At 39.5% G+C, this 27835-nt stretch overlaps 1 protein-coding gene across 1 annotated transcript; it reads left to right on the plus strand.

Annotated features, from left to right (window-relative positions):
- The first annotated feature begins 132 nt into the window (after nucleotides 1–132).
- On the plus strand, nucleotides 133–27700 carry PROSER1 (proline and serine rich 1). The gene is made up of 13 exons (XM_053563780.1): nucleotides 133–965; nucleotides 3958–4023; nucleotides 6361–6429; nucleotides 7862–7956; nucleotides 8980–9073; nucleotides 10894–11004; nucleotides 12970–13053; nucleotides 14651–14729; nucleotides 15292–15387; nucleotides 21084–21128; nucleotides 24395–26141; nucleotides 26614–26764; nucleotides 27348–27700. Exons 1-13 carry the CDS (start codon nucleotides 921–923, stop codon nucleotides 27468–27470), a joined length of 2805 nt encoding a protein of 934 aa, XP_053419755.1. The 5' UTR covers nucleotides 133–920; the 3' UTR covers nucleotides 27471–27700.
- The last annotated feature ends 135 nt before the right edge of the window (nucleotides 27701–27835 follow it).

A 27835-nucleotide genomic window follows, 5' to 3' on the forward strand; every position in this document is an offset into this window, starting at 1 on the left:
GGAAGGCACTAAAAATAATTACTTCTGGCTTCTGGGAAGAATTTTAACTCTATCTTTTTTCCGAGACGTTCAGGCATCGGCAGTGGATGCCTATATTCCCACACTAGGACCACCTCCATCGGCTTTCAGGAAAGAGCGGCCCAACCTGGCAGCGCGGAGTTGAGTTTTTTCGGGCGCGACGGGATAATCGTAGGTCCCTTTGAGCTGGTGGGGGCTCCAGGGGAGAGCGGGCCGGGCGCCTGGCGCTTGTTGGGTCTGCGCCTTTCCGGAGTCCCCCTACGGAGGCTGGGACCCTCTTCGCCCGGCGCCCGGTTCCCTCCGGCCGCCGGCCCGCTCCCGGAAGCCGCGGCAGCTGATAACAAAGAGCCTGCCAGCTGCCTGCTGCCGGGGCTGAGGGACCAGGAGTCAGGTGGAGCGGCTGGGGGTGAGGGCGAGCCGAGCCATGAGTCCGGGGTTCCAGCTCTGAGGGGCGCCCGAGGCGCTGGTGTGGGCCGGGAGGCCGGCGCCTCCTTTCTCGCCGCCCGTGCGGCTCCGGAGGCAGGTGCTTTTGCCCCCCTGGCCGCTTCCCCCGGCGGCGCCTGGCCCTCCGCCCCAGAAACGGCGCTCAGCCGGGCCAGCCGAGCTCCTGGAGTTCTCCGCGGGACTCGGAGGACCGCACTTCTCTCCAGACTGCCTTAAAGCTTTGTGTGAAGAAGCTAGGCAGACCTGACTGGAGTTATTTTTTTTATATATAAAGTTTTTCTAAACCTCCGTTTTTAGAAATTTTTGCAGAGTTTGCAATACTTTCTACCTCTTGGCATCCTTTCTTCTGCTGGTGGAGTCTTTTTCCTCCTCGACTATAAAACATTTTTACGGTCAGCGGGGCAGACCAGGGATGAACGTTTTGTAATTGAAAATTTGATTGTTAAACCCACGTCAAGATGGATAAAAAGTCCTTTGAAACGGTGCTGGATGAAATAAGAAAGGTAATGACACTCCATTTCCTACATTATTTTAGGAGATATGAATTCTCGTGATTTATTCTCTTTGCGGTACTGTGTGTAGTGCGGAAAATAAGGGTCCTGGAATTGCCACATTGGTTTGAGTGGTTCTATGGAAAATGTATAAGAGCTTGTATTTGATAACGTTTCATGACACAAGTAGAAATTGTAACTGATCAAACAATATAAAGTTTTTCTAAACCTTTCAAACTCCTAACGCTATAATTGATAGTCCTTGGGTGGCTGTGGAAATTATATTCAGACAATTAGATCCTTAAAGCGACGTACTTTTGGATAAGTGATTTAATGCTTTTGAGTTTATTTCCTCATCTTTCAGTAACACAAGAGTGACTAAGAACTAGAAGTAACTCGAAGAAAGCTTCTTTTTTGTAGTTATTGTCATGACAGGATTTTTACAACCTAAGGATAAGCAGAATATATTTGTTGTGTTAGGCAGACAAAATTAGTGTCCTAATGATGTGTGCCATTAAGTTTAAAGTCACATTCTTAGAAATTGGCGTTCAATAAATTGAATTTCAAAACTTTTTTCTCTTGTTTCCTGCTTTTGCTTTTGGAGGCTGTTGTGTGCATTTCCTCCGGAAATGAACCAGACGCCAAACATTTTGGAATGTAGTTTTGAGCCTAAGGTATTTCTCGAGTTCCAGAATAAGAAATTTCCTGTTTATAACTGGAAGGACTTAACTGTACCATTGTTATGTCAACGTGGGGTGCTTTGCCTAGTCCTTCCTGCCAGTTATTTGCATTTCCATACCTTTATGACCCTGGAAGGAATTGTTTCCTTAGGCTCTGGTACTTACTCCAGCTTACAAAGTTATTACTAAAATTGTCTTTGAACCTGTTGTTTTACTTTGTTCTTTATAAGGCTTTTTCTTTTTCAAATTGATATGTTTAATGTTTCATACTTGACAATATTGAATGTTCTTTTTTGAACAGATGTCTGTTTTGGCAAGCCCAATTTGTCCAATTAAGATTTGAAACAAAACTTCGATACTAACAACGTTCTTAGAACATGTCACAACTTGTTCGTGAGCTCATTTGTAACTTGTTGATGAGAAAATAATTTGTGAGTTCAAGCAGACCAGCAGATTGCTACTTTAGAAAGTACAAGTTGTTGTTGTGGCATACACTGTCCTTTCTAAGTGTTACTAAAACGTCACCTAGTAAATACTAATGATGAGAATATGAAATTTCCCAGATGTGAAAGTCATATTCACGAGATGGCAACTTAAGTTCATATTTCTGGTCTGCAGTCAAAATATGTGTTTTGCTGTCTTTGCCAAATGATTAGATGCAACATAGTCTTTTAAAGTGGAATAAAATATTAGTCTATCTAAATATGAGCATTACTAATTTTTTAAAAGTTAGTAGACTTACTCTCTTTGAGGTTAACTAACTGGTCAGCTCAAGGTTACAAGCTAGTAAGTGGGGGATCCGATATTCCAACTCAGGCAGTGGGAATCCTTAGGGCCATTTGTCATGCTTGGGGTTAAAGCCGGCTTCTCAGCATTGCATTGATAAAAGAAGTGAGATGTGACTTGGCTTCAGCACAATCCAGAACTTGGTTCAGAAAGTTGAATTTGACTGCGTCTGGTAATTATAATGATGATCAAACTCCTGACTAAAACTCTTACTTTATTCAGAATACAACTTCCTCCCCTTTCCAGTGAAAATTAAACTGCTAAACAACCAGGATGTTTCAGTTTTCTGAAACATCAGATTTTCTTCTAGCAGAATTCTTGATACAGTGTATGAAAAGTACAGATATAATTGTTTTGTAGTAAAAACAAAGGGATTAGATGTAGTAAAAACAAAGGGATTAGATCAGTTTTAAGCAATATTTTCTGCTAGCAGAATCTTAATATAGGGTATGAAAAGTACAAATATAATTGTTTTGTAATAAAAGAAAGGGATTAGATGTAGTAAAAACAAAGGGATTAGATCAGTTTTAAGTAATATTTTCTCCTAGCGGAATCTTAATATAGGGTATAAAAAGTACAAATATAATTGTTTTGTAGTAAAAACGAAGGATTAGATCAGTTTTAGGTAATATTTTCTCCTAGCAGAATCTTAATACAGGGTATGAAAAGTACAGATATAATTATTTTGTAGTAAAAAACAGAGGGATTAGATCAGTTTTAATGATCACTGACTATCAGGTTAGGATAACCTGGTGTTTCCATCTCTAAGCTAGGTGAATAGCTTCAAAGGGAGCACATGCGATTTCAGTCAGCCGTAGACAGTGCTGGGTCTGGCTCAAGGCTGTCAAGTTTTCTCTCACCCACTGATGTAGAGGAAAGTAATCTGTCACTTAGTGAATATCTATTGTGGGTCAGATCCAAGGTGGACTGGTGTAATCCTCACAGTGGATTGAGGTGAGTGGTGAACGTTGTTCCCTTTTATGAGTGAGAAAGCTCTGTAGGAATTTTTAATAAAATGCCTTTCAGAGGCCAGGCTGAGAAGCGGGCACAATGATTTCAGGGCCTTTTAACGCCTTGCCTCCTCCTATCCCTGTGGAAGTACTGAGTGCGTCAACTAGACTTTGTCTTATTCTTGCTTCTCTATCACTTAGAACATAAATTATTAAATAAATAATTGATGAGTAATAGCTGATACATTTAATCTTAAAAATGACAATTTGGCTGGATGGAGAATTTTTTGAAAGTCTTCAATAACATATTCAGGAATTCTATATGTAATTTGTACTAACATTAAGTTGTATCTGTTACAGTTATTATTTCCTTTCTCTGTAGGGGTGAGTAGGGAGGACTTCCCACTCAGCGTATCCTTCCCAATACAGAACCTGGAAAAGAAGACTGTCCTGTCACCACACTGACCTTAGCTGTCTGTGTGCTCAGGCTAACAGAGACCTGCCTGTGGAGTTGCTTGGGCAGTTTTGATACATGAATATTACTGTGATGCGTACATGTATTAATGCTATCCTTTCTGTATTTTTTAGGCTGTTTTGACAGAATACAAATTAAAAGCAATTGAATATGTTCATGGATACTTCTCTAGTGAACAGGTATTCTTTGTTTTAACAAAGCCTTCTTCTTATGCCAGTGTTTTGATTAATGTCTATTTACCTGCTGGTCAAACTCAGAATTGCTTTTACCTTTTTGCTGTATGTATTCAGGAACTTTAGAAGCCGTAAGTTTTGGCAGAAAACTGAAAACAAACAGTATTTATAGTTCAGGAACAGTTTTACAAACCTACCCACTTTTGCCACAATTCATGTCCTAAAATGATTTTAAAATACATTGTCTGAAGAAAGCAATTCAAAGTATTTATCACTCTGGACAGATTTACAAATTTGTAATAGAAAACATATCCAAATTTATACAGTTACTTATAAGACAATAGTTGCAAAATTCCCTACATAATTAAAAGAAAACTTGAACAAATGAAATATATTCTTATATGAAGCCACTAAATAACAATTCAGCGGTAAGACACATATACACGATGTCTAATGAGCAGCTTCTGTAACTGCCAGAAGAAGACTGCTGTGTTAAGCATGGTAGTTTAGAGGAAACTTTCACTACACCTTGGAGTTTGCTAATTTAAAAAAATATGTCTATCTATATACACGTACAGCAGTTGAGGATTTCTTAGGGATACCTAGAGAACTCTTGATAGAGAAATCAGGCAGAAATAGAAATGTATATGGAGAACACTCCTGGGAAGAGTGAACGATGGACGAATCTGTAGATTGAGTTAGTAAATGCTCTGATTTTTCATTGATTTCTCAAGAGCTTCAAAACTTGAAAGCTTGAGTAATTTTAAGCCCATGGAGGAAGTTCTGCCTATTATGTTCTCACAAGTGATTATCATTTGTGTTTGTTAATCCCTTTTTAATGATAGTTTTTTTTGAGCTTTCCTATTCTGTACAGAGTCACCATAAGCTCTTTTAAATGTTTTGAAAGAGTTATAATTTCTCACAGTTAATAGCTTTTTTCTATTGTGTGTGTGTAAAGGTGAGATTCCATTGGGGGGGAGTCAGGGACTGACCCAGGATCGTTTTGTTTTTGTGTATTTGTTTATGCAGGATAACATAGAAAAGCAAAACATGGGTGGGGTCAGTCCCTGATTCGCACCCCCCCCCCCACACACACACATATATGGTATGTGACAGTTTAATGGGTCTTCCACTTTGCAAAAGTCATTAAAAATTTTACTAAGCCGCTTTCTGAGACATTCTAACCCTAACAGGTATATTAATGATTTTCAACCTATCAGACAAGCTAGGACATACAGTCTTACCAAATTAACTGCGAAGTATGCATGATACTTGTTTGCTGTTTATGTATCTCTTTATAAGAATTAAAATGTAATTTCACTCTCTTCACATATGACTGCAGTTGGCGTCATTAACCTTGCTTTGTAGAATAATTGATACAGCACATTTTCAGGAACTGTCTTCTTGCATTATTTTTTCTTTTAGAGTATACTTTATCCCCACCACCCTGGTTCAAAGTCTTCATAGGACTTTGGTGCTGTGATTTTTTTTTTTTTTTTTTTTTTTGCAGTTTTTGGCTGGGGCTGGGTTTTTTGAACCTGTCACCTCTGGCACTTGGAGCCAGAGCCCTACTCCTTTGAGCCACAGGCGCCGCCTGGGTGCTGTGATCTTTATGACCTGCTCACGTCTTATGGGCTATCTCACAATGTTTTCCTCACACTTTTGAAGTTCTCCAGTAATGGTGGTGGGAGCCAGGATGTCTGAGCTCTCAAAATCATGCACTCTTAGCAGCTGTTGGAGTAATGCATGATGATTCTTAAAGTTTTTAGGGAATGGATCTATGGTATGAGTATTATGCCCTCCAGATTCAACTAAAAGGGTAAATGTTAGTGAACCCACACAAAACCACATTGCTACATCCTTGTAAATGATTAGAATTGTCCCAGTGTACTGATATTTTAAGGTTTTCCATTTATAGTGCATTCTTACATTCTTAAGCTGATATTTTATTTCTGTCTAATACTTTTCAACTTTTCTTATTAGGATACTTTCTTTTTTCTGTATTTTATATTTTTCTTTTTTTCTAGACAGTGCTATGCCAGAGAATTTTCTGTGATGGTAGAAATGTTCTCTGTCTGCAGTGTCTATCATGCTAGCTATCAGCTTCATAAGATTGTTCAGCACTTAAAATGGAAGCGATTTAAATGTACATAGCCACAGACTAGACCAGTGGTTCTCAACCTTCCAAAGGGGTTGCATTGAGAACCACTGTCTAGACTGTGCCACTCTGATTACATGGGCCTGGGCTGCACATGTTGAATAGTAATTCAAGTACTGAAATAAATCTTAAGTGAATGTTTGAAACACACTGTCATTAGAACTAAATTATTTCTTTGCTTTTAGGTAGTTGATTTACTGAGATACTTTTCTTGGGCTGAGCCTCAATTGAAAGCAATGAAAGCATTACAGCATGTAAGTAACTTTATTTTTTCCCTAGAATGTAGAATTTAAGTATTTTTCATTTCAGTTTTCCATAATTAACCTCATGTTGTAATTTGTTTACATCAGAAAAACTGACCCCAAGTTTTATATACTATTAAATTGTATATGACAGTATTCTAATCAGCAAATTGGAGGAGAAAAAATATTCGTTGGCAAGTAAAATGTGGGATTTGAATTCTCAGGTGTTTTTACATGCTTCTATTTTTTAATCTTCATCTTCCCCCTCTTGTATTTAGTCTTAGAAGAGTTGTCAGGCAGCTTATACTTAACATTCTTTACATAAGCATTGTCCAAATGAATTTTCAGTGATGTTGGAAAATTTTTTAGCTGTATTGTCCATTGTGGCAACTACTGGCTACTTGTGGCTATTGACACTTGAAATATGCCTAGTAGGAACTACATGTTTTATTGTGACTAGTTTACAGTAGGCACACACCTGTGCCTGGGGCGGCCTACTGTACTGGGTAGCAATAGCTCTAGAGCCTAGGTCAACAGGACATCTAGATTGCACCAGGGCTATCCGGGTACTGGAAAATTTTCCTTGAACTATCAGCTTGAGTAGCTTTAATGGAACAATTTATACATTTTGAATTTCTAAACCAGTGTGCTTAAGAAAGTATTTGGGTGTGTTAGTGCTGTTTCCTGATCTCTTTAACACTTGTTTTTTTTTTCTAGTTTACAAAAGCAAAGGTTATCTTCCCTATGCCTCAGAGTAAAATGCTTTTTAGGTTCTAGAGACTTTGCTTGGCTACAGGGAGGGAGAGCAAAAGCTGAGGGAGCTACTCTAAGAAATGCGGGTGAGGCTGCCTCATCTTAATCACAAATTCAAGGCAAAGCGCTAAGGCCTGCTTTCACAGCTACCTACCTTAGAATTAAAATCCAGAGCTCAGAAGGGTTTCCAGGGACAACTCAGTTGATTTGACTGTTTTCCATACTGAAGATTGCCTTTCTAGTATATACTGATAACATTTGGTATCTTGTGTACTGTATCTTGTATCTCTTGAATTGAGGAAGTCAAACATGGCTTGAGTATTACAATTTTAATAGTTTTTTCCTTTCTTAAAATGTGTAGACATTTTTTTTGGTACCACCTGTATATTATAGTATGACATATTTTTAGAACTTCTTTTTGAGTATTTTTCACCTATCATGTAAAATATTAATTAAAAGTAAAATATTTTACTGGGCAGCGCCTGTGGCTAAAAGGAGTAGGGCGCTGGCCCCATATGCTGGAGTTGGTGGGTTCAAACCCAGCCCCGGCCAAAAAAAATGCAAAAAAAAAAAAGTAAAATATTTTACCTAAAATATTTATATTAAGAGCATTTAACTATACTTCTAAAACCAGGCACTTTCTGGCATGAAAAGCTTACATTAAACATAAAATTATTTTTTATATTCACAGAAAATGGTGGCTGTTCACCCAGCAGAAGTGGTCAATATACTCAACTGTTTCACCTTCAGTAAAGACAAATTAGTTGCTCTTGAACTATTAGCTTCGTAAGCATTTTTTTCTTTCTATTTCATTCCTTCATTGGAGAAAATACTGGAAGCTTTTTAGATATCTTTTAACTCATTAGCATGTGTTACTGTGTGAGAACTATATTAGTAAGTAGGACTGTAATGAAATATAGTCTGTGAAGGCGTACTGGTAAAGTCTGATTTATGTGAATAAATATCCAGTGTGCTTGTTATACACATGGCTATGATAAGATAATGGGGCTGATTTAGGTTATTTTATTTGATTGTGCATTTCAGTAACTTGGCCTTCCTACTCTGAATAACTTGAGAGGCATGTTGGTAAAAATAGGAATTTAAGAGTTAAGACAGAGGTTCTGCCACTTTCTCAACACAATATATTTTGGGGGCAAGGTACTTAATATTTCTGAGCCTTATTTTGCTCAGTTGTAAAATAAGGCTCTTACCTGCTTATGTAGGGTATATGAACTTTAAATACCATAAGGTGTATGAATTCACCTAGCCCAGCATTCGATGGTCATAATGAGTGAAGCTCAAAAAGAAAAAGAAAACACCTTTTCATAATTTAACAATGTATAATTTGTTGCTTACTTATAGTAGGTATGTTTTTAAGTCCCTTGTATGTATATAGATGTCCATAAAAAGACAATTAAAAATAAAGCATGTGGTGGAACTTTTATTTTTCAGTCAAGTGATTTTTATGGATTTAATGCATGACTGGTTCTATTGCCATAGTCCTCCTAACAATCATTTAAGAAGGTATATTTTGAAAAATCTCAAAATAGTAATTTTTATTAATAGTATTACTTTGTAATCCAGTAGTCAAGTTAAATAAACCTCAGTTCAGTTATTATAATTTTATCATCTTTATAAAAATGTGTTATTTAAACTACACTATTAAAAGTAAATAATTGATCACACTTTTGTCTCTATGTGTCAGGAAAAGCTTATTTGATACATGTGTACAGTAAAAAAAGGTTGCTTACCTCTGCATATATGAGGTCCAGTTTTTAAATGAAAACCTAATTCGTATTTTCTTGGCAGAAACATTGTTGATGCACAGAATTCTCGTCCTATTGAAGATTTATTCAGGATAAATATGTCTGAGAAGAAACGGTGCAAGAGAGTGCTTGAACAGGTAGGTAGTTTTCTCAAGATTGCTGTGTACATGGTGTGGTGGTTTTTCTTAATGTTGATGAAAAAGTATCTTTCTTCCTCCTTAATTCCTGTTAACTTTAGTGAACAACCTGAACGTTAGTACCTGGTGGGTTAAAAGTGAACATCCTGCTATCTCCGGAGTAGAAATAGAACTGATTGAAGGGGACCCCGACGAGGAGAGATGTCTGCAGAGAGAGGAGCCGCTGACCACTCAGCCGAAGCTTCCTGGGCATTATGTCTTGTTCCCTTTGCCTCAAAGCTTTTGTCTTTATTTGGGATCCAGACTTTTCAGATTTCCTTTATTATCCAGTTTATTTTAAGCCGATTCCTAAGAGATAAATATTAAAGCCAAAAATTCCAGTTTTTTAATTTAAAATCTGCAAGAGTGGGAGAGAAGTACTTGTCTAAGCCTAGAAAACTCAATTTATCATGTAAATAAAGTATCTATTTCCTAGGATTGTGATGGCTGGGAGCTGAATTAATGATAATTAGAAAACTACTGGTTGTTCCCTAAGGGCCTTCTTGCAGCTCAGTTGTATTTGATCCTCACAACCCGCTCTAAGCTTAGAGGAAGGGCAGGCAACTTTGCCTTTACCATGCAGCGCTGTAGCAGAGGCAAGCTCTGAGCTGTGTTTCTTTACTTCAGTAAGGTCTTCTTTGATTTTCTTGACTAATATCTTTAAAGCATCATGCAACTACTACTGTAGTTTTGTTGTTTTTGTTTTATAAAGCATTTTATCACGTCACTCTCCTTCTTAGAAATATTCTGGGCCTGAGTGTTCTGTGGGGTAGGCCCTCTGGGCAATGTAGACCAATACAACTTTTCTAAAGGTAAACTTGCAGAGCCTTTGTAGCCAAAAAGTTCAACTTTTAGGAATTTATTCTAAGGAAATGGTATAAATATATACAGATTTATGTATATAAGGGCATTCACCCCACCATTATTTGTAATAGCCAAAAATTGAGGTGATTTTAGGGTTGGAGTGTTAAGGGGGCTGGATTATCTAGCTAATAATAGTTCCATGTGTTGTGAATGACTTATAAAACCAATGCAACTCTATAACAAAATTTATAACACACATAATATAACTGAATATTCCTATAAGACAATACAGATCCATTGGGATATATATCACCTGTTATAGTGCTTGTTATTCATTTAATAAGTATTAAGCACCAACTCGGTAGGCATGTGACATTGTTTTAAAAGCTAAAGATGTAGTAATAAACAACCGAAGGGTAACCGTCCTTTCCCTCACTGCATCTTATAATTACATAATATCACACTGAAGACTGTGTGCCCTGATAACTCTCGCTTTTTCGACATGTCTTTATAATTTGTTGGTTTGTGTTTCTCCACTACCTCATAAACTTCTTCAGAGCAGGACTGTGCCTCTCCCATCTGTGATCTTCCCTTCCCTTACCGTAGCACGAGCTTGGTGTTTATGGATTTGGACTGTGCTATTTCTTGGTAGTTGGAAAAATGGGACAGCTTAGCTAATAAATACACTTTTTTGCACACAATTTGCAAGTCCGTTGTGAAGGTATCTTTGTATAAGAATCTATTAGTTGCAACATTAATTTTTGCATTTTAACAAATTTAAATCAAGTGATTTTACTTGTTCCTTTTGGTCATGTTCACTGCTGTAAGTACTGAATGACACATGAACAGAATCAGTAGTGCTGTTCCTCTTGTGATTTTGGCTGGGCTGCCCAATATCTGGACTCTAGTCCAATACTTAACTTTAAGAGTTTTTATTTTCATTATTTTACTACCCTCTTCTTTTCTTTTTATTACAGGCTTTCAAAGGGGGCTGCAAAGCTCCTCATGCTATGATATCTTCTTGTGGAACGATCCCAGGAAATCCATATCCCAAAGGAAAACCGAGTCGCATAAATGGGATATTCCCAGTAAGCATACTTTATGGCTTTATATGAAACTTCTAAGTGTGAAATATATCGTAAGTTAATGATAGTTAAAGAATATGCCAGTTGATGGTGCTTCCCCAAAGGAAAAGAATTTTATTATGTCAGCAACTTAATTTGTAGTTTTATCTCTGATGAAAGTTCATGTGTGAACTCTGTTAAAGTATTTGCGTAAAACCTACAGAATAAGCCAAACAAAGGAAGATGACTTTGTTTGATCTTGTTTTTCCAAGTATTTCAGAAGCACTGATTGACATTTTCAGCTAATAAAGGAATGCTGCTCAGCTCCTCCATGTTACATTCTCAGTCTCACTCGGTCAGTGCTGTTCGGGAAACTCTGTACCGTGTTTTCTCTCTGGAGAATCACATTGCATAAGAAGGCTCTGTGAAATCCTACAAGAAAGGAGTTTTTATATCATTTAGTGTTCCTCAAACCCCTTTGTAAAATAACTTTTTCAAAGAATACATGAGGGGATTAACAAAATGTGTATTTATATACCATGGACGACTACTCAGCCATGAAGAAAGATGACTTAATCCATTTTGCAATATTTGGATATAACTAGAGAATGTACATTTCTACTATTATGTAACAAACAACCCCAGATCTTAATGGATTAAGACAATAGAGGTTTATTACCTCACACAGTTGTTGTGGAGTTAGTTGGTCAGGAGTCAGGCAATGGCTTAGCTGGTACTCTTGGCTCAGGTCTTCTTATCAGGTTACATTCATCTGAAGGCTTGACTGGAGCTCAAGAATCTGTTCTCCACATGGCTCACTTATATGCTTGGCAAGGTGGTGTCAGAGGTTGGCCAGGGACCTTTGTTCCTCACCACCAGGACTTTTCCATAATGCTGCTGCTTGCATATCGTCATGATATGACAGCTGGCTTCCACCCCAGTGAGTAATCCAAGAGAAGGCAGGTGGAGGCCTCAGAGTCTTTTCTGAATTGGCCTTGGAAGTCAGGTGCCATCATTTCTGCAGTATCCTGTGTGCTCCTCAGGCCCATGCTGTGCACTCTGGGAGGAAGCTGCACAAGGGCACACAGGAGGTAGGGGTCTGAACGGGGCCGTTTCGATCCTGGGCTTCCATACTGGTGTGTACCATTCAAGGACACAACACTGCTAGGGATTCACGCTGAGATAGTCCGTCAGCCTGTTCTGATTGGGTGATTATAGCAGCCTTAAATGAGGTCTCATTTAGTCTCCACAATGTAGCAATCATACTTCCTATTTGTAGAGAACACTATTTTTTCTTATCTCTTTTCAACTCTAATACAGATACTCTATTCTTTGAGTATTGTATATATTGTGGCATTGGAAGTCTACTTCTGGTCGCTTTTTGTGAAGGAAAAAAAAAATCAGAACAGTTATTTGAAAAACTCCAAAATAACAAAACAACAATATAAAATAATACAAATAAAACCTACTATACATTAACAATATGACAGCGTAACGATTATTTACATGGTACCTACCTCATATTAGGTATTGTAAATAATCTAGAAATGACTTAAAGTATATAGAAGGATGGACGGGTGTGCACAGATTACAAATATTCAGATACTATCCCATTCTGTGTAGGAGACTGGAGCACCTGTGGAGTTTGGTGTCCGTGGTGTGTCCTGGAACCAATCCCCTGTGGATACTTTATTTTCCCCTTCGGTCATCTCTGTATGATGCGTGTTTACTTTTGAATACATCTGCATGTGTTATGAGGCTCCATTGCATAGGAAGATTGGGAACCTCGCCAGGGCCATGCAGCCAGCCAGGGCAGAATTGAGTCTGCAATCCAAATCTTTACACTTCTACCAAGTCCTTTTTTTCTATAGTGAGATAGGTTGTTGTTGGTTTCATTTTTTGTTTGTTTCAAGTCTCATGTACCTTCTTTTTCTTCTTCTTCTTTTTTTTTTTTATTTTTTTTTGTCTTTTTCTTTTAAAACAAAATAGGGAACCCCTTTGAAGAAAGATGGTGAAGAATGTACCAACGACGGCAAAGGAATAGCTGCGCGGATTCTAGGACCATCCAAACCAGTATGTTTAGAAAGTAAACGATGAAAACAGCCTTACTTTCTACTTCAAGTACTCTGTCTATCCAAAGCATAAATTTTATGTTTGTGTTCAGAGTTTAAAGTGTGCTAGAAGTTCTAGGAGAGTAGGGGAGAGTGAATGGTCTAGGGAGAAAAATAGCATAGTTAACAGTGTGGGGGAGCTTTTTGAGGTTAAACATTTTATTATAAAGTAATACTAGTAAGATTGCTCTTTCGGGATTTGTCCCCCCTAGATATATTCATCTGTTTATTTGGAGGTTGCTGTGTGGACAGTTTGATTAAAGGTTGTTGTTTGGCTAAGTTAGTGTTAGTAAAACCACACTGGAACCAGGAGGTTGAGAGTATTTGTGAGGGATTGATTAGAATGATTGGAACAAACTAGACAGAAGAGAACCCTGTGGGTCAGAGGATGCTTGTAGCTGAAGCCCTAGAGTTTACACAGTCACCATGTAGACCCTGTTCAGCCACATGACGAGAACTTGAGTGGCAGTGGTTTATGGCAGAATCGTCACAGATCATGTGCCTGGCCCAGGTCCAGTGCTTCTGATGGCACTGTGGTTATGAGAGGTGGAAAGACTCTGGGTGTCCAGCACCACTACATACCGTCTCCTGCCCCAGCGGTGAAAGTGTAATATTCGGCTTAGCTTTGATACTTCCAGTTCTCTAAAGGCCAGTTCTTTGAATGCTCTTTGTTACTTATTAAGTTCCATCAACTGTCAAGTAAAGTACTTGTGGATTTTTGTATTTCCAAAGGTGAAACAACTAAAATACTGAATTCCTAATTCTAGTTCACATTCAACAAGAGTAGTCCGAATGCAGATTACCTGACACAAGCAGTACTTTTTTCTTCCAAAAGAGAGTGGGAATGATAGGATGAATTCCTCTTGAGTCTAAGAGGGTGTTGTCATTGGAGGGCTCTTACATAATTGAGATTCTAAAACTTAGTGGATTTCTTGTGTTATATAAGAGGAGAAATCAATTCGTGGATGAGCCTAGGCTGGGTCCAAGAGAAGTTTGAATTAAAACATAAGCAACCTCTACAGCCTTCTTTGGCAAGATCTACTTTTGAAATTTATTAGGATCCACTTTTTTTTTTTTGAGACGGAGTTTTACTTTGTCACCCTCAGTAGAGTGCCCTGGCGTCATACCTCACAGCAACCTCAAACTCTTGGGGTCAAGTGATCCTCTTGCCTCAGTCTCCCAAGTAGTTGGGACTGTAGGCGCCCAACACAGCGCCTAGCTATTTCTTTTCTTTCTTTCTTTTTTTTTTTTTAAATGGGGGTCTTGCTCTTGCTCAAGCTGGTCTCGAACACGTGAGCTCAAGTGATCCATATGCCTCAGCCTCCCAGAATACTGGGTTTACAGGCATGAGCCACCATGCCTGGCCTCAGAACCACATTTATTAAAGCAAAGGAATTTCTCTCATTCGTGCTATGTAGTCCAGGAGCATTCGATATGCTGGGGTGTTTTTCCTGATAGGACTAAATACTCAGAAAGACAAGACAAGTTTTTATTTTATCCTGCCAGGAGATAGTTTAATTGGTTTTCTTCTGACTGCTATACTTTCCTCACTTTTTTAGCCTCCTTCAACATACAATCCACACAAACCTGTTCCCTACCCAATACCGCCGTGTCGACCCCATGCAACCATCGCACCAAGTAAGTAGTTCTCTTATTTCTTACTTGTTTTTGTTTTTTGTCATTTATCTATTGAATTGAAAATGAGTGCTGGTCTATGTTCTCAGGAAATCTGTAGCACTAATGAAACTCTGCTGCGAGTTTGACTAAGCACATAGGCAGCTACTTGCCTCCTGGTCTGTAACATGGTATCAGGCAAAGCTTATGTCTGTGTGGTTATGGATATGTGTGGTTGAGGAAAAAGACAGTTAAGTAGGGCAGGTTCTGTTCACTGTGCCATCCAGTGAGCTAATGCCTGCGTGAGCATGCAGTGCAGCAGTTCTCAACCTGTATACGACCCACAGGAACTGTGTCAAAGGGTCGCGGCTTAGGAAGGTTGAGAACCACTGGTGCAGAGGGAAATAGGAGTCTCTAGTTGTCTCATTTGGTTTCAGTTTTTATTTAACCCTAGACCTAAACCTCCATGTAAGATGCAACTGTATTAAATAACAATTTTTAAAATAAATGGAATAGCTGCATTAATATAGTTCAAACTTCTTGTCACTGAATGACATTATTTTTTTCTATTATATTTTTATTTTAGGTGCTTATAACAATGCAGGTCTGGTACCGTTAGCCAATGTGATAGCTCCAGGCGTACCCCCTCCACCTCCGTATACTCCCAATCCCGCTGGACCAGGTAAAGTCGTTTTATTACAGGGTAGTAAACGTAAGTGATTTATTCATACACAATGAATTACACTTGGAGGGGATGGTTGTGCACTCGGAAGGATGATTGCTTGGCAAGATCTATCCTAACATAGGGAGCACAAGCTCAAGAGCCTGGTGGATCTGGCATGAATCTTTGGGTAACACTGGGCAGTTTTCATAAAATTGATGGACTTTTGTTTCCAAGTTTGTAAGGTAGGATAACACTTTAATAGTATTGTTCACTAATATATTCAACTAATATTAGGTGACTCTAGTATGTGCTATATTCTAGGGATACAAAAGTGAACAAAGAATCCTGTTTGCAAAGAGTCTACACAGAGGTCCTCAAACTTTTTAAACAGGGGGCCAGTTTGCTGTCCCTCAGACCGTTGGAGGGCCAGACTATAGTTTAAAAAAAAAACTATGAACAAATTCCTATGCACACTGCACATATCTTTTTTTGAGGTAAAAAAACAAAATGGGAACAAATACAATCACACCACCTCATGTGGCCTGCAGGCCGTGGTTTGAGGATCCCTGCAATCTAGTGAAAATTACAGAGTAAGGAGGAGAAGGGAATTTCAATATATTCCACGTCAGTGGTTCTGAATTGCACTGTTTTTAGTTTAAAATTTGTTTAATTGGACTGTGGTTTATAAGAAATGCCATCTAGACTCTGAGATATGAATAAGCTGGGATGATCAGTGCTGCAACAGAGTACAGGTGCTATGGAAACTCACAGGAGGGGCATCCACGCCAGCCTCACTAAAATTAACGTGAGCAGCTTGTGTAATGTTCTGCTAAACTTGCTGCCATTTAGTTGAATTAAGTTGAAGAAGAAATAGGTAAAAACATATTGGTAATGAAATACGAGGAATGGTAAAGGAACCAGGATGTGTTTCCTCTGCAGCCCGGAACTACCTGGGGCACTTTCTCAAACCATCCTCAGTTTCCCTATTTGTGTAGTGATTATGCGTCAGTGAGTTAGAACTGGGAGCTACTGTATTTTTAAATGATCTCCAGGTGATTCTTAAGCAAGCTTGAGAAAACTAAAATCTACCCACAACCCAAAAGGGATCAGAGCATCAGTTTTTTTCCACGGCTCTTTGTTAACTGCCAGATTGAAGAAAGCAGAGAGACTTTCTGTCTCCTTTATTAGAATTTTTGGGCATCGAGGCAGATGCCTGTCTGGCTCAGCAAAGGAGCAATTGAGAGAGAAGCTGAAATTGATGGATAAGTATGTATTGGGTTAACACTGGGGTAGCAAAGGATACTCTGCCCAGAGAAAACTTATCATATGCAGAGATAAAGGTTAGACTTTGTGGAGCAGGTGGATTTAGCACCCTGTGCCTGGCAGAGGTGGGGAAGGAGTTGGGAGCCAGCCCTCTGTAGCCCCAGAGTTTTACTAACAGTTGGCGTAGTTGTTTCCCCATTCACTTTAAAATGACATAAAGGATATACTCAAGTGGCCCTGGGCCACATATGTGAACATGGGCAGGTTATAGAAAACAAACTATTTGTCACGAGTGATAGACAAGCTATGGAGGAGTGGGACTGACTGAATGGATGCCACCGTGTGAGCGAAGTATTCCTGCCATCAGGGGAAGAACTTCTAAGAAAGCATCGAGAAGGACTAAATCGCCTTTGCGTTATGTCTGTTGGGAACACAAGATACGAATAAGTAGTTTTCCATATATCGCCAAACTGTTCTCCAAAATAATCTTTACCACATTATAGCTGCCCATGAGAGTGCGTACGCATGCAGGTTCTTCATACCCTCTCCACATGGAAAATTATCCGTTTTTTAACATTTCACATCTGATAGACTAAGTTAATGTTTTTATTTTTCACAAAATTTAAATTTTGTTTAGATCGTTTACTGTTTTGATTCTTCTGAGTTTTATATCTTGCTTAAGAAACCCTACCCCTCCCCAACAAGTGTGAAAATATCATATAAAATAAATTACTTTTATAGTGGTTCTTTTTAAATGTTTAGCTTTGAATCCATTTGCCATTCATATTATGCATGCATGGAGTAGTAATAGAACTTAATTATTTTTCTGCTTTTAATAACATAATAAATTCTTTGTTTAAACAAGAGTGGATTTTGTTGAGTACTCTGATAAGAGCTGAAAAACATCATTTTTCAAAATGTATCCTTTTATCTCTTGCCTTTGTTTATGGTACAAAAGTGCCCGTACTAACATTTCTGCGTAGACAGATACAGGCTATGAAGGAAGAGCCAGGGCTGACTTGTCTGAGCTGAGGTCGTCTTATCCCTGGGTAATGTAGACATTTTAGGTCTTGTAAGGTGCTTACTCCATTTGTAATTTATTTTCATATGAGGTAAACTAGAGGTTCATGTTACGTTTTTTTCCAAGCTGTGACCGGTCAGCCCGGTTTATTGACTGATCTGTCTTCCCCACTGATTTGAAACTCCACGTTTGTCTCGGGTCTTCGTGCTCACACACACACAGGCACAGCTCTGGGTTCTTTATTCAGTGCCAGTTTCATTATTTTATGATTATATCACATTAATTTCATTAGCAGTTTATAGTGTGTTCTAATATTTGATATGGCAAGTGCCCCTTCATACATTTTATATTTTTCTTAACCTATTTTTATAAATTCTTTCATATGAACCATAAGATCATTTTATGCCATTAAAAATAACAGTTGAATTCATATATATATACACACACACCTATACATAGAAAGAGATTTGGGGAGAGTTGACATTTTCAGGATAACATGTCACCATTCAGTCTTGTGTGTCTTTTTAGAATGTCAAGTTCCTGCTGTTTTCTCCCTCATGGCTGGCTTTATCCCTTTCAAGAAGATGTTGTAGTTTTGTACATATAGATGTTGATGCCTTAAGTATATCTGTGTAGAATTTAGAGGTAATTTTTATTACAGTTATAAGTGGAGTGCTTCAGTCTAGGTGCTTATCACTACCTATGCTAGTTTTTTTAAGTCTGTTGAGTTTTCTAGGTATAAAATAATATTAACAGAGCTACATTCTTACTATATAATATTTCTTTCTTTCCTAGGTTTTATTGAATAATAATATTGCCCTAAGTCAGTGGTGCTCAACCTTCCTAATGCCACAAAGCTTTAATACACTCCAAAGGGGTCGCGACCCACAGGTTGAGAACCTCTGCCCTAAGTCTTTTTTCTTTTTATTTTACAAAAAATATTTTGACATACCTTTAATTTCAACTTCTTCCTCCTAGGGTTTGTTTATTTGGTAGGTTGGTTTGGTTTGTAAATTATTTGAAGCTGAATTTCTATTTTTACACACATTAGAGAGATTTTTAGTTGGAATTTCTGATAACTATAAATATTATACATTTATTTAAGTCCTTCCATTTTACTTTTATATTCATTATTTTACTTCAGTTTTTTATTTTCTTACCTTTGCTAAATTGGATCAAATTGCTGATTTTTTTTTTTAATGACTCTTTGCCCCCTCACAAACTTAGAAATGTTTATTAATATTTAATAGAGCTTATATTCATTTTTTTTAATTTATTTATTTTTATTGTTAAATCATAGCTGTGTACATTAGTGCAATCAAGCGGTACAATGTGCGGGTTTCATATACAATCTGAAATATTCTCATCAAACTATTCAACGTAGCCTTCATGGCATTTTCTTAGTTATTGTATGTAGACATTTGTATTCTGCATTTAGTAAGTTTCTCCTGTACCCATTCTAAAATGCACATAGATGTGGCCCCACCTATTATATTCTTAATGGTTGTCAGTATACAAAAACTAAAAAAGGAAAGTATTTCACATACCACATAATCCTTGTATTTTTGGTACATAGTTTTAATCAATTTCTGTGTTTCGTCGGAATACTGTGCATTTTTGCTTCTGTTATTTAATTTTCCTTTAAATTTGCCTCTAAAGGCTGGGTGCGGTGGCTCATGCCTATAATCCCAGCACTCTGGAAGGCCAAGGCAGGCAGATGGCTTGAGCTCAGGAGTTTGAGAGCAGCCTGAGCAAGAGTGAGACTTTATCTCTAAAAAATAGCCAGGCGTTGTGGCAAGCACCAATAGTCCAGCTACTTGGGAGGCTGAGGCAAAAGAATCACTTGAGCCCCAGAGTTTGAGCGATGACATCATGGCACTCAACCCCAGGGCAACTGAGTGAGACTATCTCCAAAAGATAAAATAAAATAACAAATAAAATTTCTCTAATCATGACTTGTTAACAGTTCTATTCTTTTATTCCCTGTGTGTTCTGATTTTCATTTGGTAGAAAGTATCTTTAAGAAGTTTTTTTAGCACATGTATAGAGTTATGGATGTGAAATCCAATTCCATTTCATTTTCTTTTTTTTCTTGGATATTTGCTCTCTTTCTGTAAGCTTACAGAGAAACTCTTTTTATCTTTGGATTTCAGAAACTTTACCAAGGCGTGTAGACGTGTATCTTGTCATTCGTCTTTCCTAGCACTCTGCAAATCCTTTGAATGTGAAAAGTCAAATCTTTGACGCTCATGGGAATTTTGTTTTTATTATAATTGTTGCGTTTTCATCTTTTCTTCTTCTGGCACTCTTACATTGCATGTATTAGATTTTCTTCTTTTGCCTTCCAAGATTTTTACCTATTCACTTAGGACTATTTTTTTTGTAATTTTGGCATTCTAAGTAGAATTGTTTTTATTTGCAAGTAAAGTATTTAGTTTTTAGTAATGTTATTTCTAATCTTTACCACTTTTCATTTTCTCATTTGGAACGAGATTTTCATATCTAAAAGTCTTAACCTTCTCTGCTTATCTCCTTTACGTTTATGTACGTGTGTGTGTTCTTAATTTGTATTACAGGTTTTTAAAGTTCTTTTTCTTTCTTTACATCAATATCCATTATTCTGGTGGTATTTGTTGTTACCTTAGTTAAGCTAGTAAATCCCTTAAACCAGCTGTGATTTTTCTTTGCTGGCTTATGGGCTCCCTTCATACCTTCTGCCTGTCACAGTCTTGGCTTCCTGGGCAGTTATTGACAAGCTATGAGGCAGTAATTCTTTGCCCTTTGTGTCCTTGGCCAGTGAGCTGGTCCTTTCCCTGGTGGGTAGGGAGGAGTGTGTCTTAGGTCGTCAGTCTCACAGGCATCAAGTCAGCCTCAGGTAGGCTAGTTCTCTGGCGGCTGCTGGAGGAGGGCCTGTCCCAGAGCCAAGTATGGCAGTTGGACAGAGTGGTTTCTCTGTTGACTGGGTCGTCTGCTTGGCTGTTCACCCAGGCCCCTCCCCTGGCAGTGGGTTCTGTGCTTATTCACCCAGCAGCCACCTCCCACTTCCCAGGCTTCCTCTATAGGCAGTGGTTGGGGTGGGGGTGGGGTGCTATTTGTTAGCTCAGCCAGTGACAGGGTCCTCTCTGGACTCTAGCTGCAGGCTACACTTTCTCCTGGATGCCAGGCAGCTGGCATCTTTCTAGAAAGTGCTTCTAAATACAGAGTATCTATAAAATAGCAATGTGTTTTTGAAACCTGACAAGCTAAGGTGGGGGCAGTAGGCAAGATTAATTGCTTACAGTGACTGCTTTGTTTTTCCTTTTTCCGAATGCATGCATTGTGTCTCTTAACACAGTATACATATATGTTATTCTTTTTTTCCCCGATCTTTGTTTATTATGGTGATGAATAATTTTATTAAAGCTTAAAATGAACTTTTATTTTTATATAGAGAACGAAGACCTGTCCAATCAGACAAAATCTACACAGAGTCAAAGTAAGTACCAAATTTGATCGAGACTAGCTATTATCTGCGCCTTTGTTCACTAAGAACATTGTAAATTGACTACATTAGGAATCTTTTATGTTTGAGGAAAATTACCTGGCTAAAAGTGTAATTGATACTTGTTAAAGATGGCTTGATCGTGGTACATTTTATTTATACAACATAAATCAATATCAACTGAATTTAAAATTAATCTTAGGATTTCGTATCCTATTTGCAAAACTTGTAGTATAATGTAAGCGCGATGCAACATTGTATCCACATTCACTTTACAGTCTGTGATCTTGGAAGCCTCGTTTCTTTTTTGAAATAAACACATAGGATGTTAAAAACCATTTTGACAAATGCTGTGTCAGATTCTACTTTTAGTTAATTATTATAGTAAATATTATTAAATGTAAGTTGGTGTAAAAAAAATGAGCATCAGAGCAGCTAATGGAATTGAGTCATGAAGATGAAGGTGGCCTCCCGGTGGTAGCAGACCCACAGCGTTTACTCCTCCGGGGGGGGAGGCTGTGGGACAGGAAGGAGATGCTTTCTGGTATGAAGTGAAGGCTGCATCAGTTTTTGTGTATAGCAAAGCAGCACATGGTTAGAGTCTCAGTGAGAGAATTCCACTCCCGGGGAATGGTGCCTAACAGGTGCTTTTGAGCTGCTGGTTTCTAAAGGAGACACGCAGTGGGACGGAGAGCACACCGAGTGGGGTGTCAGGACATCAGTTTCTTACCCTTTGGCACCACTTAGCTTTGTGATCTTGAGCAGGTCATTTAACTTCTGTGAAAATGAGATTCAGGAAAGGTCAGCCTTTGTGTTCAGCTTGATGCATAGATCTGTTTTTAAAGGAAGTAATCAGGTTAAGTATTTTAAGTATCCTTGGCAGGAATGGCATATTTTGTTTTCTTTCGCTATATTAGCATAATTAAGACTTTCTGTTTTGAACCATATTAAGAAACAAAAATAAAGACAGGGCTGGATGAGGTGGCTCAAGCCTGTAATCCTAGCACTTGAGGAAGGCAAGGTGGGAGGCTTGCTCGAGGCCCAGGAATTCAAGACCAGACCGAGCAAGAGTGAGACCTTGTCTCTACAAAAAATAGGAAAAGTAAGCCCGATATGGTAGTGCATGCCCTCACTTAATACAAATGAGTTATGTGCATGTCATTTACCTCCAGCTACTCAGGAGGCTGAGACAGGAGGATTCTTTGAGCCCAGGAGTTTGAGGATGCAGTGAGCTGTGATGATGCCACTGTACTTTAGCCCAGGCAACAGAGCGAGAGACCCTGTTGCCCCCACCCCCAAAAATGAAAAAGAAAAACTCGTGGAGTGGTTAAGGACATGGGTCTGTCACACCTGGGCTCAAATCTTGTCTCCACCACTTACTAATAGCTGCATGATCTTTAATGCTTGGCCACATCAAGCCTCAGGATTGCCCGTCTATAAAATGGGAATGTTAGTTTCTGTCTCACATTTATCCATTGTGAGGATAAGTGAAATGAAATGATGGGCCCAGAGTACTTAGTACATGGTCTGACAGATGACAGGAAGTGATATTTATTATGTAGTTGGGGTTTTTTGGATTTGCTTTTGTTTCATTTTAACTGCAGGCAGTTTGACTAATGGTGCATAGCTTTTGCTTCATTGTATAAAAAGATTTCTAGCAGAGACTGCTATAAAGAACAATCTGGTTTTACCTTGAGATTTGTCATTAACTACATGTCTTTGGCATATAGTTAAATATGATATTGAATTCTTAGCTGTTTGCCCACCACTATGGACTTATTAAATGGTTTGGGGGGAGCATTATTTATAAACACACAAGTAATTCTTATGTTCTTAAATATTACAAAACAAATGAAATAGAAAAAAGTACAAATCCATATTCATAGGTACCCTAAATTTAAAATGATATCTAGTCTTTTTTATTGACATTAAATCACTGTTTATGACATTAATATGGTCCAGATTTCAGGCCTTTTGAGTTTGCGGTTTATATATTTATGTATTGGTATTTGTCAATTTTCCTACTGTAGTTCTTTCCTAAAACAAAAATTTTCTTCAGCCAAGTTGCCTTCACTTGATACAAACGAGCCATGTGCATGTTGTTTACCTCTATGTTGTTTCCTAGGGTCCCTCCCCCACCTGTGATGAGCACATGGCCTCACTGACCAAGTCAGCTTCCTGTCTCCAAAGGGTCTTAATTATGCATAGGTTTTAAAAGGTCTGTCTTAGTCCATGAAAATGCCTTTCAGCTGATTATAACTGCAAAAGGCGCATTCTCTGCTTACAGCTGAAACAATTTGATGTGAGTGCAGGATCAGATCATAGTTGTCATTATGACATTGGCTACCTGAGAAATGCTTTCCACTTTACATCAAGGGGGTTGTCACAGGCAGACTAGTCGCTGAATTCATTCAGGGAGGAATTCAAATCATTCCCCCAAATGCTTTTGTTAACTATTTGTGGAATTTATCAGAATAAAAACATGGTAACAAACTTTAGAAATAGTGTTGAGAGAAGTCCTCCAGTGGTTTGGGAACTAGTTTGAGTTAATCATGATGTGTTCAGTACAGAAGACCCTTTCGTACACAGGTTCTGTGCCAAGTGCTAAGACTCGAAAGGTGAACTAAAAACAGATTATGCCTGTAAAGGAGCTGCCAGGACAAGACAGATAAAGGTTGGGGTTAATGTAGTGTAATGATGAATTGAGCAAATATATGTGGGGAAAAACTGTACAGATTAGTAATCTGGAATATTAATTTCAACTCAGAGTGGCAACAAACAGTACTGCCCAGAATGCTGGGTGTGACTTCTGGAAGGCCTTGTGTGCTCCCAAAAGGGAAGCCATGTCCTGACAGCTCTCAAGAGAGGTAGTGATTTGTGATTATTTCTGTGATAAGTGATTTGAAAGTGACATAGTCAGTGCACCAACACTGATAATTAAATTCTTTGCATTTTTATATATAAAAGGAGGGAATATAATAGGAGGGTTTGTGAGCTTCTCAGGGCGTCCTCTCCGTGAGTTGGAGAGGGCTGTTCCTAATCTGAGCAGAAGACAACCGGATCTGACTGAGGTCCAGGGTGAAGATAGGGCTAATGGAATCCAGCAATTCTATAGACAGTACCAGAGCCTGTTCCACCTATCGTGCATGTCCTTTGGTATTTGTTAAATACTACAGAAATGGTTATGCATTTCTTTTGAGTAAAATTTAACTTTTCAGTATGATGGTAAGTCTTTGCCTTCTTTTCTTTTCCTCCCACAGCATTTTCCACCCCAGCAAATCCGCTCTTTTCTCCTCATGGTTCTAATCCTTCCACACCCGCTGCTACCCCGGTCCCTACTGCGTCCCCGGTCAAGGTGGTCACTCACACCTCCGCATCTGCAGCCACCACTGTTTCTGGGATGAACCCTCCCAATGCCGTCCTTCCTGTGTTCCCAGGGCAGGTCTCTGCCGCTGTTCTTACACCTCAGCCATCAACACCAAACCCCACAGTGATCAGAACCCCTTCGCTGCCTGCCGCACCTGTTACTTCTGTCCATAGTACAACATCCACTCCTGTTCCTTCCATTTTTTCTGGCCTGGTGCCATTGCCAGGTCCTGCTGCTGCTCCTACCCCAGCCCCTCAGGCCACGCCTGCTCCACGGGCCACGCTTACTTCGAGTGAGACGTTTGCTTCCACTTTCTCCACCACCTCTACCGCTGCCTCCACCAGCAGCCAGACTCCGGCTCCTCTACCGTCGGGGTTTGCGGGTCTCCCTTTGCCCTTGCCCCCAGCCTCCCAGGGTGTGGCCAACCCGCCCCCTTCTGTGATTGCCAGGGGCTCTGCTCCCAGCATCACTGGTCCACTTGGTGTGGACAGTCCTCTCTTGTCTGCTCTGAAAGGCTTTCTAACATCAAATGATACCAATTTAATCAACTCCTCTGCTTTAGCCTCTCCTGGGCTGGCTTCGTTGTCTTCTCTAACTAATCAAAACTCTGACTCTCCTGCTTCAGCCCCTAACAAGTGCTACGCGCCCCCGGCCCTTCCCACCCCTCGGAGTTCTGCTTCGGGCTTGGCCATGTTCCCAGGCCTGCCATCTCTTGTGACCAACTCGACGTCCGCGCCCCCTGCCTTGCCTGTGCAGTCTCCTCTAGCTACTCCGACGTCTTCCTCAGCGTCAGTGCCGGCGAGCTGTGGCTCCTCAGCTGCTCTCTTGCACGGCCCCCACTTGGGGGCCTCGGACCTGCACATTTCAGCTACCCCTGCTGTGACGACTCTTCCCGTTATGATCAAAACTGAGCCCACGAGTCCTACTCCCTCAGCCTTCAAAGGCCCGTCTCATCCCATGAATCCCTCCCACGGCACTTTAGGTTTGTCAGGGACATTGGGCCGCACGTATCCGCCAGCGTCAGTGCCCATCAGTTTATCTACCTGCCTTAACCCCGCACTGTCGGGTCTGTCCAGTTTGAGTACTCCCTTAAATGGTTCAAATCCCCTTTCTTCGATTTCCCTCCCACCACATGCTTCCTCCACCCCCATTGCTCCCGTATTCACTGCTCTTCCTCCCTTTACTTCTTTGACCAATAATTTCCCTTTAACTGGCAGCCCATCTCTTAATACAGCAGTATCCCTTCCAGGGTCATTAGTAGCCACCTCATCAAGCGCCACCCCCACCTCCACGTCTCAACCCAGCTCCACAGCAGCTGTGCTCTCAGGGCTCTCCGCCTCGGCTCCCGTCTCGGCAGCACCCTTCCCCCTCAACCTGTCCACAGCTGTCCCCTCACTCTTCTCAGTTACCCAGGGTCCACTGCCATCCTCAAATCCCTCCTACGCTGGCTTCTCTGTCTCCAATACGCCCAGTGTTACCCCTGCTGTCCCTTCGTTCCCGGGGCTGCAGGCACCCACTACAGTCGCAGCTGTCACACCCCTCCCGGTGGCTGCCACAGCCCCATCCCCAGCTCCCGTCCTCCCAGGGTTCGCCTCAGCATTCAGTTCCAACTTCAACTCTGCTCTCGTTGCACAAGCCGGGTAAGTGAATAGTGTAGAAATAGGCCAGAATTGTTCTTTGCCTAGCTTACAGTTCATAGACTTATTCTAAGGGTAAGTCAAAATGTTAATTATTTGGTGGTGCTAAATGATGTTTTTCTGGGGTACAATTGTAGTACTGAAAAATGTTGTATGGCTCTTAAAACATGCTAAGATAAATAAAATATTAATGCTTATTGACATAATTTTTGGATTTGTATTTTGTAGAGTTACTTGCTTATAGAATAGTAGCAAGTATTAACACAAAGACTTGCTGGATTTAGCATAAAATACTTTATAATGGAAAGTAAGTTTTATATCAATAAATGGTGACTTTTATGGTTCCTTCCAACAAAGGAATAAATTCTAAATTTTTTTTGTTTTTAACATCTTGAGATAGTGCTTGACAATTACAAAAGCAATAGCTTTTACGTATTGCCTGTGGTTTGATCTGTTTTTCTGTCACTTGTTTTAGTTTATCGTCTGGACTTCAGGCTGCAGGCGGTTCTGTTTTTCCAGGCCTTTTGTCCCTCCCGGGCATCCCTGGGTTTTCCCAGAGCCCTTCCCAGTCATCCTTACAGGAATTCCAACACAGCGCAGCTGCACAGTCAGCATTGTTACAGCAGGTAAGCAGGCAGGTCTGCCTTAAATAAAATGGTAACCTGGGTAAGTAACTTCTGTAGTGATGCTACGTAAGGTCATAGTATAAATTGTCATATCCCGAAATTGGCACAAAATGGCTCTTAGTAGAATACGTAGAGATTGATGATTAGTCCTGCTTCTTTCAGAAGAGTCACAAGGGTGACAGGATGCACTCGTCTGTGTGAATTGTTTTTCCTGCTTATAGGTTTTTAAAATCAGTTTGGAGATGTATTTAATAAAATTTAGGACTCTTTATTTGTGACAGCTAAATTTTAACTTGTCTTCTCTAAGCTGTCTAAAATAATAGGCCATTAAAGCAAATTATCTCCAGAAAACCTACTGACTTCTCTTTGAGAGAATATTAAGTAGTTTAATGACATTTTTGTGCATCTCCTTCACCTGAAGAAGTTGAGTGTTTCTTACAAATTTTAGGAAACAAAGCAGGCTTTAGCCCTACGTGTTTTCCTTTCTTTCCTGTTTGAGTATTTCTGGTGTGGCACAGGCCAGAGCCAGTGGAGTCTGCCTGGAGCCTGCACCTGCTAAACTGCGTGTCCTTCTTTCTCTCAGGTCCATTCTGCTTCGGCTCTGGAAAGCTACCCAGCTCAGCCTGATGGGTTTCCTAGTTACCCTTCAGCACCAGGAACACCATTTTCTTTGCAACCAGGCCTGTCTCAAAGTGGGTGGCAGTGAATATTTTTTAATTTTTATTCTTCAGAGCAACATTAGAATTGCCTAAGGACTGCAGTGGACAATCTGACAAATGTGAAGTTTACCAAAAGTCAGAATGAGAGTGAGGAAAATCCTGGGGAAATTGTGATATGAGTTTGAAAATCGTGGTTGCATTTTTTAAAATGGTTTTAATTATGAACACTCCCCTATGTAAATATGCTGACATTAAATTGTATGGAGAATATAGTATTATTTGGAAAGTGTTTGGGGACTTTTCATCTCCTGTCCTATGAAATTTTGAATTGTGTATGTGATCTACACTGTAGAAAGAATATTAAAGAAGAAATCGAACTCTTTGTAGCCAAGTACAGCCTTAAATCTGCTTG

This window comes from Nycticebus coucang, chromosome 15, assembly GCF_027406575.1.
Source record: "Nycticebus coucang isolate mNycCou1 chromosome 15, mNycCou1.pri, whole genome shotgun sequence".
NCBI classification, from domain to species: domain Eukaryota; kingdom Metazoa; phylum Chordata; class Mammalia; order Primates; family Lorisidae; genus Nycticebus; species Nycticebus coucang.

Coding starts and splice junctions, on each gene's coding strand:
- PROSER1 (XM_053563780.1), top strand. CDS start 921: ATGGATAAAAAGTCCTTTGAAACGGTGCTGGATGAAATAAGAAAG. Junction 11,005..12,969: donor GCATAAATGGGATATTCCCA/GTAAGCATACTT, acceptor AAAACAAAATAG/GGAACCCCTTTGAAGAAAGA. Junction 26,142..26,613: donor GCTCTCGTTGCACAAGCCGG/GTAAGTGAATAG, acceptor CACTTGTTTTAG/TTTATCGTCTGGACTTCAGG.